The sequence below is a fragment of the Nilaparvata lugens genome, chromosome 4 (assembly GCF_014356525.2).
Source record: "Nilaparvata lugens isolate BPH chromosome 4, ASM1435652v1, whole genome shotgun sequence".
Taxonomy (NCBI): domain Eukaryota; kingdom Metazoa; phylum Arthropoda; class Insecta; order Hemiptera; family Delphacidae; genus Nilaparvata; species Nilaparvata lugens.
The window spans coordinates 49,157,427-49,173,013 of record NC_052507.1 but is presented as its reverse complement, the minus strand read 5'-3'; the positions used below and the strand labels follow the sequence as shown (position 1 = coordinate 49,173,013).

Here is a 15,587-nt window from a genome sequence, read left to right as displayed (position 1 = left end):
TTTTTAATTGAATTTTTATCACTGAAATTGAACAATCTATAATATTTAAGCGGGCTATACTTACAGATTCCTTATCTCTAAACACTGCATGTCGAATAGTTTCCTTTTCCCTATCTGGAGTACCCGTCGGTTCAGGAAAAAAACTGAAGTTATCAAGGGTTAATCCCTCTTCTTTATCTGAAACAAAGTGAATCTTTCTATTTTATCCAATCATTAGATTCGCCCACCAAACACACACACACAGATCGGAAATGGACGTGCAACTGATTCGTCATGTTCTCCATTTTTTATGGTCAGTTTTTGCTGCCTGGTACATGTAAATATTCTAATCTCTCTTTTAATTCATCTATATTAGCCAGAATTTATATAAGCCCTCGAATCTAAATCGCCTTTCTGAGTCACGGATTTATCTTCTACAGAATCTATCAAGTGCTATCAACCTATTTGAGTCTAGGACTTGAAGCAAATACCTATGGTAATAGGGCAAGGAAAGTAAAAACAAGAGGGAAATTTACCGTTTTTTGTAATATTTGCATTGAACAGCTGATGGAAGCACGCTCTCATCACCTATCTTTCAATGCCAACATTACAGAAGCAAAATACTGTACGTTTACCTCTTGAGAAATACACTGTAAAGTAGTATACACTGTATATTGTAATTTACAAATAATGTACTTTTTTCTCCTCTTGGAGAAAAAGGACTTAATAGATCCTGGAGTTTCAAAGATAAATCCGTGACTTAAAAACAATTTAGATCGAGAGCTTTTTCGGTGCTAGACTTGTTAAGTCCAAAACTTATAGATCCATATCTGGTGTTTCTATGCACTGCACTAATATACAGGTTGTCTACGAACTGCCTACCATTACTCTAGGGCTAGGGCATTGTTCCTAGGTAACAAACATATCTGAATATCATATAATTAAATTGTCCCAAAGACTTCAGTTACTCACACAGCAGCCATTTTGCTCTTTTCACTCATCATTTTTTTCTAAATAATTATTATACATACGAAATTGAAACTTTGCACAATCATTTATAACAACTAGACAAAGCTACAAAAAAAATTAAAAATTCATAAAACAAAATGTCGGTCATTTAAAATTTTGTTTCTTAAAGAACTCAGAAAACGTTGGTTTTACTAAGAAATAATAAAAATAACTTTTTTTAGTAAATTTATTTGCCTATCGATTGGTAACAATATTGACTGAGATATGGCAGCTTTAGTGGTTGGTGACCCACCCTTAAAGGGTTATGTAACATTATTTTATTGTTTGAAATGACCTACAATCGCTTTCTATCAACATGCAATGCAAATAGAAATTGTTGCATCATTGAGGCGACTCTATCAGCATGTCTTGGTATGCACTTCAACAAACTTTCAGTTGTCATATATCACTAAAGCTGGTACCAATCGATAGGTAATTAAATTTACTAAAAAAAGTTATTCTTGTAAATTTATTGTAAAACCAACGGTTTCTGAGTTATTTAAGAAACAAAATTTTAAATGGCCGCCATTTTGATGAGAAATTATCATAATTTTTTGTAGCTTTGTCTGGTTGCTATAAATGATTGTACTAAGTTTCTATTTCGTATGTTCTATCATTATTTAGAAAAAGATAATAAGTGAAAAAAGCAAAATGGCCCCTGTGTGAGTATCTGAAGACTTCCGGACAATTTAAATATATTTAGATGTATTTTTTACCCAGGAACAATGCCCTAGAGTAAGGGAGGGAGTTCGTAAACACTCTGTATAATAATTTTTTGAATGATAAAACGGGTTGTTGATTCGAGAAGAAATATATTTCATAAAACATGCTTATTTTTCTATTGCACAGCAACGACGCCACATATACAAGAAGGTTCAAGACCTCCTAAACGGGATGTAAGGTCAACGGGAGGTAAGTGAAGTCAAACAAATCTTGGATATAAATGAGAAATACTTACTTTTAATCAAATGATTTAGATATTGCAGTTGTATTTTGAAAACTTCATTTATATCCAGATGAATTCAAATGAATGAATTTCAAATAGGGTAAAAATCTTTCTATTGGAATTTATCAGTTAAGATAATTATTGAAGCAGAAGAGGATCCGTTTCAAGTGCTTCTCCAATGAATGAACAGAAGAATATTTCAGCTCAGAAAGTGAGAAGTGATAATTCATAAGTTGTAGTTAGGCTAAGTATCCATAACACTATGAACAGGATGTTGTAGTATTCATTTATTATGAATAGGTTGTAGAGTGGTAAAATAAGTTTGTAACTGATAACTTGGAGAGGGATATAACTTATTAGAGTTATAGTGAGGTTCACGTTATAATGACAGTGCAGAAAGACAGCGTTGCCGATCCTCTGCATTGCCACTCCCTTCTATAGAGGATAGCTGATATCATAATATGGAGTAGTATCAACTGTTCATTCTTGTTTAAAATAGGCTAATCAATTAAATTTTATAAATTTTTCAATTACTAAATGACACATTTTCATAATATTAAGATAAAATATTATATTGATTAATTTTAATTCTACATAGTTAAAAGACGATCTGGCAACGTTGCAGAGCTAGAAAAGGATAGCACTACCTGCTTTGTCGAATTATAGACAAGGACAGCAAAACCAATGTCGATCAAATACTGCCATTATAACATGGACCTCACTAGGAGTGATACTTGGAAGTAGTCATTCTTACCAACAAGAGCCAGCTCTACCATGGATCGCAATCGGAGTCCATAGGGAGTATAATAATAGACATCACCATGTCTTGCTTTAGTTTTGTGAACAGTAGCACGCCACACTAATTCCCGTCGCCAACCTACACAAATTATATGCGCAATTTGCAAATCGAGAAAAAAGTAGATTTATATAACTAATATAGGATTAATATACCTGATATACATTATAGGAAAATATATGGAGTACAAGATTAAGAACTATAGAGGTTCATTGTTATCCCCTATCTATTCCAGATCCAAATAATAACTCTAAATAACTTCAATATTCCATTAGATTTTTTTTTAAATACATTACCCTAGAATTGCTATTCTGCGAAATCAATTAGCTTATGTTATTATAATATACAGTGTCTCACCAAGGTTGAAAAGCCGTTGACCACAGATTCTACTCGACATTTCTGACAAAAAATGGTCAGTAAACTTTTTTCCTAACGACCTTAGTTTTCGAGATATATAGATTTTTCGATATTTTCAGAATATGCTTACTTCCGATCATTTAATACTCAATAACTCGAAAACTACTGGTCGAATTTCAATTCCAAGGGTTTTGATGGAAAGAGAAAAACATTTCAAACAAGATTAATGTAATATTATTTGTTGTGAGATATCTTGCAGTTTTTTATTAGAGCTTAAACTTGAAAATATGCTATACTTCAAATTCAAAGTGAAATTTCAAACAGTTTTTTCTCGGTTTTTTTTCAGGTAATTATAGTGGTTTCAATATTCCAAAAACTTCTCCATTTCATAAGCTTTTGAATGTGTATAAATTCGAAATGGTAAGTTTCATGAAAAAGTGTTCAAAACTGCTAATATCTGGAATGAACACCTTCAAAATGAGGAAATTCACAAACAGCATGCATAAAGTGGTGATGCTAGGGTGAAATCACCTGATTTCTTTCTGCCAATATTCAAAAGTTTTAATCAACATTTCAACATTCTACAATGATTAGGACTTTTTCAATAACTTGCATTATTTCCTGTACCATAAATCCTGAATAAAATAACAAGAAGTGTATGTTTCAGCCTATTTTCAGTATAGTTTTCAGTGTGCTTTCCAGTTAATTGGCATGATATGTATCAACTTTGGCTAGTAGAGAAGTGTTCGCGTTCATTATCATGATATTTACCTTGATTGAGTACTTGACATGTTATTGGTGTATGGAGAGTGTGGATGCAATTCAAGAGAGGCAGAGAAAGTATGCAGGAGACGTTTTCCTGACCGAAAACACGCATCTCATAGGACGTTTTTAAGATTGACAGATGTCATGATGGTGAGGGTCTAGGATCAGTTTCAAGGTACGAGAGGCCCGTCTCAATTTCTGAAGCTTTTGAGAATCTTATTCTAAAGTATTTCGAGCAGAATCCTCGATCCAGCATCCGGCGGGCAGCTGCGATGTTGGATGTTTCAAGAATGATAGTTCCAAGAATATTGAAGAAGAATAACTTTCGACCATTTCATGACACCCCAGTTCAAGAGTTGAATGAACCTGATAATGTTTCAAGGATGCAGTTTTGCCGTTGGATATTAGCACAAGATTGTATTTCAAACATTTTATGGACAGATCACAGATAAAAGTACGTTCACAAGAACTGGTGCTGTAAATTTCCACAATAACTTTTCCAAATACATGGACCATTCATTTTCCCTGCAAGAATAAATGGTGAAGTTTTTCTGGACTTTCTGGAAGCTTCACGATTTGATGGAAGACGTGCCTCTCAATGTGAGGCAGAATATGTGGCTCCAGTTGGATGGCTGCCTCCCTCATTATGCTATTTAACGTCTGTGGGTGGCTTGATAACAATTATGCTGGGCGGTGGATTGGCCGAGGTGGACCCGTAAGTTGGCCACCAAGCTCACCTGATCTTACTCCAATAGACATCTACTTTTGGGGGTTCTGAAAAGTATGAAGTTTACAGATAACCAGTAGAGACCAGGGTGGAACTGATTCTCAGAGTTCGATTGACGTTTAAAGTAATGAAGAGACGACCCAACGAAATGAGACGGAAAACTCGAAGCTTGATGAACGGCAGCAGAAGTTGCACAAAGAGAAATGGAGGCTTTTTTGAATTCCTGTAAGCAGTGAGCATGACATGTAACTTGATTGTCATCTGAATGATTGCCATCAGTTTTTTAATTCTATCATTCATCTACTTTGAATTATTATTTATTCTATGAATACATTTTGTTGGATCTTGTAGAAGTGTATGATAAATATTAATTTTATATAGGATTTAGGCTATATGCTACAGAAAATAATGCAATAATCAGGTGATTTCACTCTTAGGATCATCACTTGATGCATGCTGTTTGTGAATTTCCTTATTTTGGAGGTGTTTATTCCAAATATTAACAGTTTTGAACACTTAATCATGGAACTTATTATACTCATTCGAAAGCTTATTAAATGAAGTAGTTTTTTAAAGATTGAAACCACTATAAATACCTGGAAAAAAACCGAGAAAAAACTCTTTGAAATTTCACTTTTAATTTGAAGAATAGCTATTTTCCAAGTTTAAGCCCTAATAAAAAACTACAAAATATCTTACAACAAATAAAATTACATTAATCTTGTTTGAAATTCGACCAGTAGTTTTCGAGTTATTGAGTATTTAATGACCGGAAGTAGGTATATTCTGAAAATATCGAAGAATCGATATATCTCGAATACTAAGGTCGATAGGAAAAAAGTTTACTGAACATTTTTTGTCAGAAATGTCGAGTAGAATCTATGGTCAACGGCTGTTACAACCTTGGTGGGATACACTATATAAACAATATCTTGAAGAATGAATCCTGGAAATTTCAAGAATAAAATTTGTATAAGTTCAGAAATGGATTAACCTAAAGATTCCAACTTTGATCGCTCATATCTCAAAAAGTAAAAATTATAAAAACTATTTCCTTGAAAATTAATTTCATTTTGGTAACTTGATGATATCCAAATCGAAATATTTTGAAAAATGTCACCAGTAAAATGTATTCAAAAGAGTGGTGCACTACCTTAACGTGACTGACGCTTACTTGACTCAAGCCAACCAAAACTTAACAGAAGCATAATCAAGCCAGTGTCACTTGAATACTGAATGAGGAAGTGAGGAAGTATCATAGTAGAACGTAATCTTTGTTATCTTAAATATTTCTCTAACAAATGAATATATAATACATACCATAATCGAATGGCTTTTTGTATTTTGGATGAGTGATATCCGCGCAAACCAGAGAATCTGTTGCTGATTTTTTGAAATCAAAATCAGGCATAAGGGTTTCATTTGACGGTAAACGGTTCTCTTGTTGCGGAATATCTTTCTCCTCTTTAATCTTTTCTGCAAGTCATTGAGAACATACATAACATGAATACACAATTCGAAAAATTTATGTAGATTAAAAACAAGGGTTATTGTAAGGTGCATTATTATTCTTTGAAATATATTGTTCTTCAATACTCTCCTAACCAAACGCAACACATCAAAACATTATTCAGTTTATAGTACTGTATGTAGGTATTTGAGACTTATGTGTAAGTTGTTAATCATTTAGCCATACGCTGAATAAAAATGAATAAATTCTTCAACTTGTTTTTATCAAATCAAAAAGTATTGTATTGTAAAGTATTGTTGTAATGTAAGTTGATTTGAATTCGGATTTCAATTCAATAACTAATTCGTATTATTGGTAAAATACTATGTATGACTTCAGATTCTAATAAAATATTAATAAAAAATTCTGGATCGATTCATCAATTGCATATTCAAATTAACTTCAATATATTAAGTTCATTTATTGTAAAATTGCACCAGTGGTACATTCAACCATATTTCATTATTCAACTACATGTCAATATAGTTATTCAACTATATTTCAATTCCATTCTACTTCGACTACGAGGGAATTAGCATTTGCTATAGAAGGCAATAAGAGGATCTATTACAAATGATTAATTATCATCTATTCAAAAGACAAATATCTATTTACTTGATAGATGAGGCCAACATATTATGCTTTTGCCATATAATATAGCCGGACTGACCTGCAAACCTATGTCAGTCTGCACATACTATTATTAAATCGAAAAAAAAATCGTCAAATCTCTATTCTTTTGTTAATGCATTATGATTATCAACTTATAACAAACTACACAGAAAATATAAAACTCTAAACAAATGGGCATAAAATAACATTAAATCTTAAAGATGGAACACAGAAAGCTTTTAAAACTATTTTGTCAGAGTAATGTCTTTATACTGCATAAAATTAAATTTTTTCACATTTTGGAGAGATCTTTATTTTTTATAAATTTAGATCTTACTTTTATATTTAACTCATCTTATGACAACCAACCATAAGTGCAAAATATTTTTAACGTCAAATTTCACACAGATCTAAATTTTTGATTGTTTCACTTTTAATTGATTTTATGTTTATAACGGATGTTTTTTTAGAGGTATAGAACTTCGAATTGCTATAAAACAACATTGGATTATTCGATTGACATATTTATTTTTAATAATAGCCTTGATGGTGGCATTTCATTTTGAATATGTCTGGCATATGACCGCGATAGCTGGCTCGGATGAAGTTCAATCTGGACGTCCAATTTTCTATTACTTTTTCCAACATTTTTTGTGGCCGTATATCCGTATAGGTTGCAATAACAAGGCGAATGTTGTCTCACAAATGGTCTAGCATTTGTGACTTATCCGCATAGACCTCCACAAAGTCCCACAGAAAGTGCTCTAGCGGTGATCACAAGATCTTGGAGGCCAATGCACAGGTACAAAACGTGAAATTAGGCGGGACCTTCGGTCCAGTAGGTGACAAGTAGTCGGGGTGACAACTTGACGGCAATGGTATATTTTTACGAGGGTATCGCCTATGTACAGCCTGTACCCTCGTCAAGTTGTCACCCCGACTACTTGTCACCTACTGGACCGAAGGTGCCAACTTGTCATGACCGTAAACGACAACCTGGCACCTCGCACACACACGTCAAAGTGTCACCCCAACTACTTGTCTCCTGTACCTGCAGGGGATAGTTAGTCGGCACCGCTGGCGTCAAGGTGTCACCCTGACTATACTTACAGAGCACAACTTACACCCCTCGGCGTGAGGAAGGATTGTCATGCAGTTTTATTAATGGTTAAGATGTAGAATTGAATTCTAAGCACTTTTGGTTCAGCAACATTTTCCCGTCAAACGCACGGTTCGGAAGATATTAGCCGTTTTTGCAATTTTTAGGAGACATTTTTTCGAGTTGGTTGAAAACAGAAAAAAATGAATAATAAGCTTTGAATAAAACTGAATTGGATAAAACTTTCAAATGAAGAGCCAGCCAGAATGGTGATTTCTTATAGTGTGGAATCAAGGTGATATGTTGTCGTGACCTTTAAAAAATATACCATTGCCGTCAAGTTGTCACCCCGACTACTTGTCACCTACTGGACCGAAGGTTCCAACTAGTCATGACCTAGGTTGTCGTGTCCTCGTAAAAATATACCATTGCCGTCAAGTTGCCACCCCGACTACTTGTCACCTACTGGACCGAAGGCGCCAAAAAGTCATGACCGTAAACGACAACCTGACACCTCACACCCTCGCGTCACAGTGTGTCCCCGACTAGTTGTCACCTCCTTAGAAAGGAAACAAGTAGACAGGTACGGCTAACGTCAACCTGTCCCCTCAGAACCGGTTTTAAAAGGGGACAGGTTGACGGGGTGTTAAGAGCAATGTTATAATTCGGAAAAAGGGCTGAAATCACGCAAGCACTTCGTTCTAGCATGTTTCGGACGCTATTTTCCAACCGATAATCATGAAAATGGTACCAAATTGTTCAGAAAGATTTGGACATCTCGGGCTGTACCGCAAAATTTTGATATCACTTATCAATTTTTTTCTATTGAACGTCAAGCTTTGCCAAATTTTCTCCAAGTTCATCAAATTTTAAAGTCATTTTATAGTTGGAAAATTGGAATTTGGTGGTACGGCGCGAGATGTCCAAATCTTTCTGAACAATTTGGTACCATTTTCATGGTTATCGGTAGGAAAATACCGTCCGAAACACGCTAGAACGAAGTACCTGCAAAGTACTCTCAATCGAGAAAGCTTCAATTCCGTACTAGCCTTTCGAAAAAGTATGGTCGAACTCACTAACATAGTCACAAACTGCTATGATTGTGAGTACACACACTCACACACAACCAGTGAACTGGAAAACTGGTTTTCGGTCATCGAAACAATTGTTTTTGTTCAATGAGTTATTGCTTGTCTTCTTGTCTGTGCTATTGTGTTTTATGTTATATACTATATTCATATATGCTCTATTATTCCATATGCTTATACAGTAGTTTGACATCCATATTATTATTTATTCCCATTTCATTTCAATATCACATGAAATCTGTACTATATTCTATTTGTACAGTGATTTGGGAGACATGGTTCATTCTTCTCTCATCGAATTCTTCATTATCCACGTTCGGCCATGCATGGCAATTCAAATTCAACCCGAGAACTTTACATGATATCTCCCGGGAAAAATTTAGTTTTGGAGAGATCAAGTTTTACACGTTTTTTCTTATACTGTAATTGGAAACCCACCAATCCTTCTCGAGAAAAAGTAAGTTATTGGATAATATGAATGAATAATAGTTCATGCGTCAACGAAAATTTCTGCAATAAAAAAATACTTTTAGTATACTGCAAGATTTCCAAGATAAGCCAATTCTCTGTTCACTTTTTTTTTCATTTACATTTACTTCCTTTGAAGTGGTAATGGGGTACAAGTATTCAATTGGAAGAAAGGTGAAATGCAAAAACTAATGGACAGTATGACACTGTACATTGTCGTGAGGGGGGGTTTCCAATAGGGTCAATATTGTAATGACTGACGATCTTCTTGTTTGGAATGTTTTCTGAATCGTACAGAATCACAAATACTTTGCTTCTGAATAAAACTATGCTTATATGAATCATAACTTTTTTTGGGTTTAGGCGCCTGCGCGGTAGATTCTATTAAATTCATAATTGACCAGAAATGAATTCGATTGTTTATAAAATAGAAAAAAAGACAGTTATCAACTGTCCATTGTTCAGTTGTTTACATGCCGTTGTACATGGTGATCTGCACTTGTTTTGGTGAATCAGAAATTAGGTACTTCTCGTAATATTTGCTACCGTATATTAGCCCAGTTCTGAATCGTGCTAATACAGTCACAAGTACTTTGCTTCTGAATAAAACTATGCTTATATGAATCATAACTTTTTTTGGGTTTAGGCGCCTGCGCGGTAGATTCTATTAAATTCATAATTGACCAGAAATGAATTCGATTGTTTATAAAATAGAAAAAAAGACAGTTATCAACTGTCCATTGTTCAGTTGTTTACATGCCGTTGTACATGGTGATCTGCACTTGTTTTGGTGAATCAGAAATTAGGTACTTCTCGTAATATTTGCTACCGTATATTAGCCCAGTTCTGAATCGTGCTAATACAGTCACAAGTACTTTGCTTCTGAATAAAACTATGCTTATATGAATCATAACTTTTTTTGGGTTTAGGCGCCTGCGCGGTAGATTCTATTAAATTCATAATTGACCAGAAATGAATTCGATTGTTTATAAAATAGAAAAAAAGACAGTTATCAACTGTCCATTGTTCAGTTGTTTACATGCCGTTGTACATGGTGATCTGCACTTGTTTTGGTGAATCAGAAATTAGGTACTTCTCGTAATATTTGCTACCGTATATTAGCCCAGTTCTGAATCGTGCTAATACAGTCACAAGTACTTTGCTTCTGAATAAAACTATACTTATGAATTATTGTAGCGTTATAATATGTAGCGTTGTTGTATGATTTGAATTTTTGTGCTCTGTTAATTATTTATTAATTTATTAGATTAGCACAAACAATATAATGAACAGGAAAGAAAAAACAGGTTATTGCCCAAAACTTTTTCAATTTCCTAATTTAGTTTCAAATTGTGCAAATATTATACATAGGTTATGTCCATTTCAATTTTCTACACCAAATCACAATCTGAGAGTATAGATTAGAATTAAACAAACAATTTTAAATTTTGATAGATTGATAGTAAAACTTTTCTAAAAACATGAAAAACGTTAAATTCACAAAATAAAGAATAAAACCACTTGAATTTTGAACTCGAAAATATAACGTTCACCTTAGCTATAAAACAGCTGTTTCATGTTATCATGGATAATGAAAACCAATTTGATTTATTTTTTTATTCATTTATTGTATAAAATACTATAATCATAACCTACAATCTCAATGAGAATCGAACGTGGGACAGTAGACTGAATAAGTTGAGAAGAGCACAGTATGCCACAAAGAACACTTACAACAAGAAATCACTATCAATAGCCACAAAATTGAAGCATTACAAGACAGTCACTCAACCGGTAATAACTTACGCAAGTGAAACCATCTTTAAAACTACCAATACCATCGCAATAGACAAATTACTAAAAATCGAAAGAAGAATCATCAGAACCTGTATTAACAAGAACTATCAAGTAGATGGACACTGGAGATTAGCTTCCAACGAAACTGTTTATAAAGAAATTGAACCTGTCACAAGTACAATAAAAAAAAAGCGAATATCTTTCTTCGGTCACCTGATTAGAGCTTCGGAGGACAGACTAAGCAGAAGAATTATTGAAAAGTTGTGGAAAAGTAAAACAAATATAAAATGGATTGACGAACTCAAGGAGGATATGAGAGAGTTGAATATAACATTCGAAGATTTGAAGAACAAGTCGGACAACATCAGAATCCTGAAGGACAACAGACCAGACTGCAGATCAAAGTCAGACACAGAATGGGAAGAGTGATTTCGGACGAGGAAAGGAAATTAATTTCTGAACGAATGAAGAAATATTGGGCTGAGAGAGGACGGAGTAAAGGTGGAAGATACTGACTACAGTGGTCCAATGAAGGCCATAAAATTATAATAATAATAATAATAATTTGATTATAATAATTTAATTATAAATTATAAATAAAAATAAATTTGATTATAATAAATTTGATTTATTATATTATTGGAATCATTTTTTGTTTGTGATTTTCCCTAATAATATACATAAATACATTGAAATATTTGATCCTGTACTCCAAACAATATTATTACTGGAAAAATTAATTCCTATCTAGAATCAAAATAAATATATTTAAATCTCAAGAATGAAGAATCATGATTTTTATTTGTCTATGCATGAACCATTTTATTAACAGCCTTCAGCACTTACTGTATCTATATAATAAAGTGCACTCATATATTAATGAACTTGTATGTCGATTTAGAAGAATTAGTCAAATGAAGTGTTCTTTGATAGCACTGCTGAATCAATAGAATACCATCAATAGCCAGGCTCGTCAAAAGCAGATCAGTCATGTTAGAACAGCCGCAGAATAAGAAGACAATGCAGTGTATAATAATAATAATAATAATAATGGACTTTTCTAGGAAGAGAAGACTGATATGAGAGTGAGTGCGCGTGTCAATTGTGATAGTGGTGCTACTGAAGTAATGAACTCCTTTCTCTAGAAAGAGAAGACTGATGTGTGAGAGAGCGCATCGATTGAGAGAGAGTAGAGCTATGAAGACCGATGTTTGTGAGCCAGCATGCTTTTTTACTCCGTTGCCCATCTCATCAGTTAAATCTAGCGAGTACTACACTTTTTGAACAGCCTTCCTAGAGATGGCACTTGAGTAGTCGGGGTGGCACCTAGTCGCGTTCCCCTCGACATCATGGTTGTCCATTTCAGGAAGAAAAAAGTTAGTACCTAATCTTCCATGAAGTGGATGGACAACTGTTGAATTGGTCGCCATCTTGAACAGTGATGAAAAATTACAGTTCTATACCCCTAAGTAAAAAACATCACCCGTTATAACAACAACACTGAGATGTTGGGACATCTTTGTGGATAAGAAAATAATTTATATATTATTCTTTTTGGTGTATAAATTTTAATTTAAAATAATTTTCCTCATAATAGCCCAAAATCTATTTATAAATTTACATTCTCATCAACACATTCCACTCGAGATTATTCCATATAGGAAGTGACATGAGTTGAATAAAATATTATTATTAACAAAAATGTTCGGAATTTGCAAATTTAGAATTATTAAAATCTATTGCCAATTTATAATAATAAATAACTTACACTTTATTATAACAATACTCACTATGTTCGCGATCCTTTGTTAAAATATTCGTCACAGAAACATCATCCCACTGGATCTTTTTAGTAGCTGTTATGTTTATCTTCTTTGATTTCTTATTTGTCAGACTCTTGCTCTTCGGATTAGTTCCCAATTTCATTTCGACTATGAAAATATAAGGTGAATGAGAGTTTTCCAAGCATAAGAAAACAAGATAGGCCTACCTAAATGAAATGAAGCTTATAATCTATCAAACTTCTATTTTGAAGTTTGAAATAAAGCTAGAAAATAAATTTGAATTTATAATAAAATTGAATATTGAGCAAGTCAATGTCCTAGAGTATGATCACATTGACTGCATGTATGTGCAAGTGCACGTGTGGTCATGCATGATCAAACGCGAAGATGAAAAACAAAATCTGGAGAGCTATAAAAACACGTTGGGACGCGCCTGTAGCCACTAGCAAGTGAACTCGTTCAGTGTGAGTGTTCCTATGGCTCTTTCAGATTTTCATCAGCTTGGTCATAACCAGGTGTGCACTTGCACATACGTGCATCCACTCAAGAGTCTCTGACCACACCCTATACAGCAAACCACTTATTGCTAAATCGCTGATAAAAAATAGTCCTCTTGAAATATATTGGCAATATCTTGTAATTCTTAAGATAAAATTTGCCAATATCTCACAATTCTTAACTAAGATTATAAAGAATATAGGTAAATTTAAACATGTTTTACAATTTATTAGCAGATGAATGAATCATTTTCATTCCTCTTAAATAAGAGAATAATTCTATAATTGCAGGCTGTATTACTTCAAATTAATATATTATGTGAGAAGCCTAGTAAAAATAACATTTCATTCAATTTGTGTTGTCTTACAATTACACACATTAATAACATTGCACTCACATTGGTAGTAACGATCGTTTCGACCTGTTGTTGATCATCATCAGACTATAGGAATTTACTCTATCAAGGTTATCAACTAAACCAAGAATTGACATTAGATGTAAATTCCTAGTCTGATGATGACCAACAACTGGTCGAAACGATCGTCACTAGCAATGTAAGTGCATTTTCACTCCAAAAGTGTTTTTAAAATTCAAGTTAAATTTTAACAGTGAAAAAGTATGAATATGCAACAGAGTAATAACATTGCTTAAAGAACGACTTATTAGCTTTGATATACATGTAATGTAGCAGCAGTACGAAGTTCTGAATAACAAAAATTATTAATAAATATTCAAAACATCAACTTACTTTGTATTTGTAAATTCAAGATATTTATGCTTGTAATATTTGAATCATATGAAATTATTTCTTACATGCTTGTGTTTGTTGTCCTATAAGTGTTGTAGCAGCTACATTTCCAATAATATTATCAATGGGTTCACAAGGTGGCGGTAGATCTGATGGATCCATCTCCTGAAATCAGTAAACCTGTAAGCATGTAGGCAAAAGACTGCATTATTTTTTTAGAGACTTCATTATGCAGAGGAATTGGTTGTAATAGTAACTACAAAAAAAACAACAGAAAACAAAGTTATAAAAATACAGTTAAGCACCGTGGTGCAGTAAAAATCTAAACTATATGAAATATCTCTTTTCTAGAACCACTAGATGACTCGAACTAGTAAGGTAGGTCTATAAACAATCAGTTTATATTCAAGGCAAAAGTTAACAGATTTTCACATATTAGCTACAACAATCTTGACGGGTTTATATATAATCATGATTTAATAATTTTGGAATTGTAGGCTACACATACCATTTAAACAATATTTTAATTGTTACTATATTGAATAATTAAGAATAAGTTAACAGAAAACAAGTTAGGCCTAGTTTAACCTCAAACAAGAATCTTACCTAACGTCAGACTCCAGCGTTGAACTACGTTGAGAGACTGTGCTTGTTAATGAGTAATTCTTCAATGTAGTAATTTCCAGAACAATAATCAATTACTTTACACTATATAGAGCAGGAAATTGAATTTTATTAACTTCTTTACTTATGATTGTGTAACCACTACAGCAAGCAAAGCAAATGGGATGGGAAATAACAAAATGGAGCGTTTTGATGTCAATTTCAAATCGAAAATTGGTAGATTGTTTGTTTTTTTATTAAATTCCAATTTTACAAAAATTAACATCAACATTTTTATGTGCTATTAGAAGTTATAGGAAGGAGAATTAATCAGCCTGCAAATATAAAAATACCTCTTGAGGAGAAAATACTTTTTACACTTTGGATGTTGAGCAAACCAGAGACATTCTTAGCTGCTGATGACAGATATAATTTTTCTCAAAATACTGCTCATAGAATCTCACTACTTCTATGAGATAGTGGTTGTCATTGCAGCTTCAGTAAATTAACATGGTCGACACTCTTGCAGCAACAAAAGTCATCTGATGTAATTAATAATAGCCTTTACTAACTTCATAACTTGTGATTGCTACATAAGAACTTCCTTTAATACAAGATTATCTCCGGGTTGCACAACGGTCTGTTAACTTTTAATCCCAAATAAATTTCACTTTTGTTGCCTCAGTGGTCCACACATGACCCTCTGTGGTGACTTCTGTAACATAAAGAAAACAATGATATTAAAACATCATTAAGTAGTGAACATGATTGACTTCCATAAGGTAGGCCTACTAAGCATTAT

At 33.3% G+C, this 15,587-nt stretch overlaps 1 protein-coding gene across 2 annotated transcripts in view; it reads right to left on the bottom strand.

Annotated features, from left to right (window-relative positions):
- Window positions 1-15,006, bottom strand: part of LOC111060321 — a 41,412-nt gene extending 26,406 nt beyond the window's left edge. The window contains exons 1-6 of one of the 2 annotated variants that reach the window (XM_022347982.2): window positions 14,789-15,006; window positions 14,248-14,362; window positions 12,943-13,083; window positions 5,899-6,054; window positions 2,688-2,810; window positions 65-177 (exon numbers count right to left, since the gene is read on the bottom strand). In XM_022347982.2, the coding sequence (XP_022203674.2) occupies window positions 65-177; window positions 2,688-2,810; window positions 5,899-6,054; window positions 12,943-13,083; window positions 14,248-14,344 (630 nt within the window). In that variant the 5' untranslated portion in view covers window positions 14,345-14,362; window positions 14,789-15,006. The remainder of the gene's footprint in view (window positions 1-64; window positions 178-2,687; window positions 2,811-5,898; window positions 6,055-12,942; window positions 13,084-14,247; window positions 14,363-14,788) is intronic. The other variant, XM_022347983.2, reaches the window with a different exon arrangement.
- Window positions 15,007-15,587: the final 581 nt, after the last annotated feature.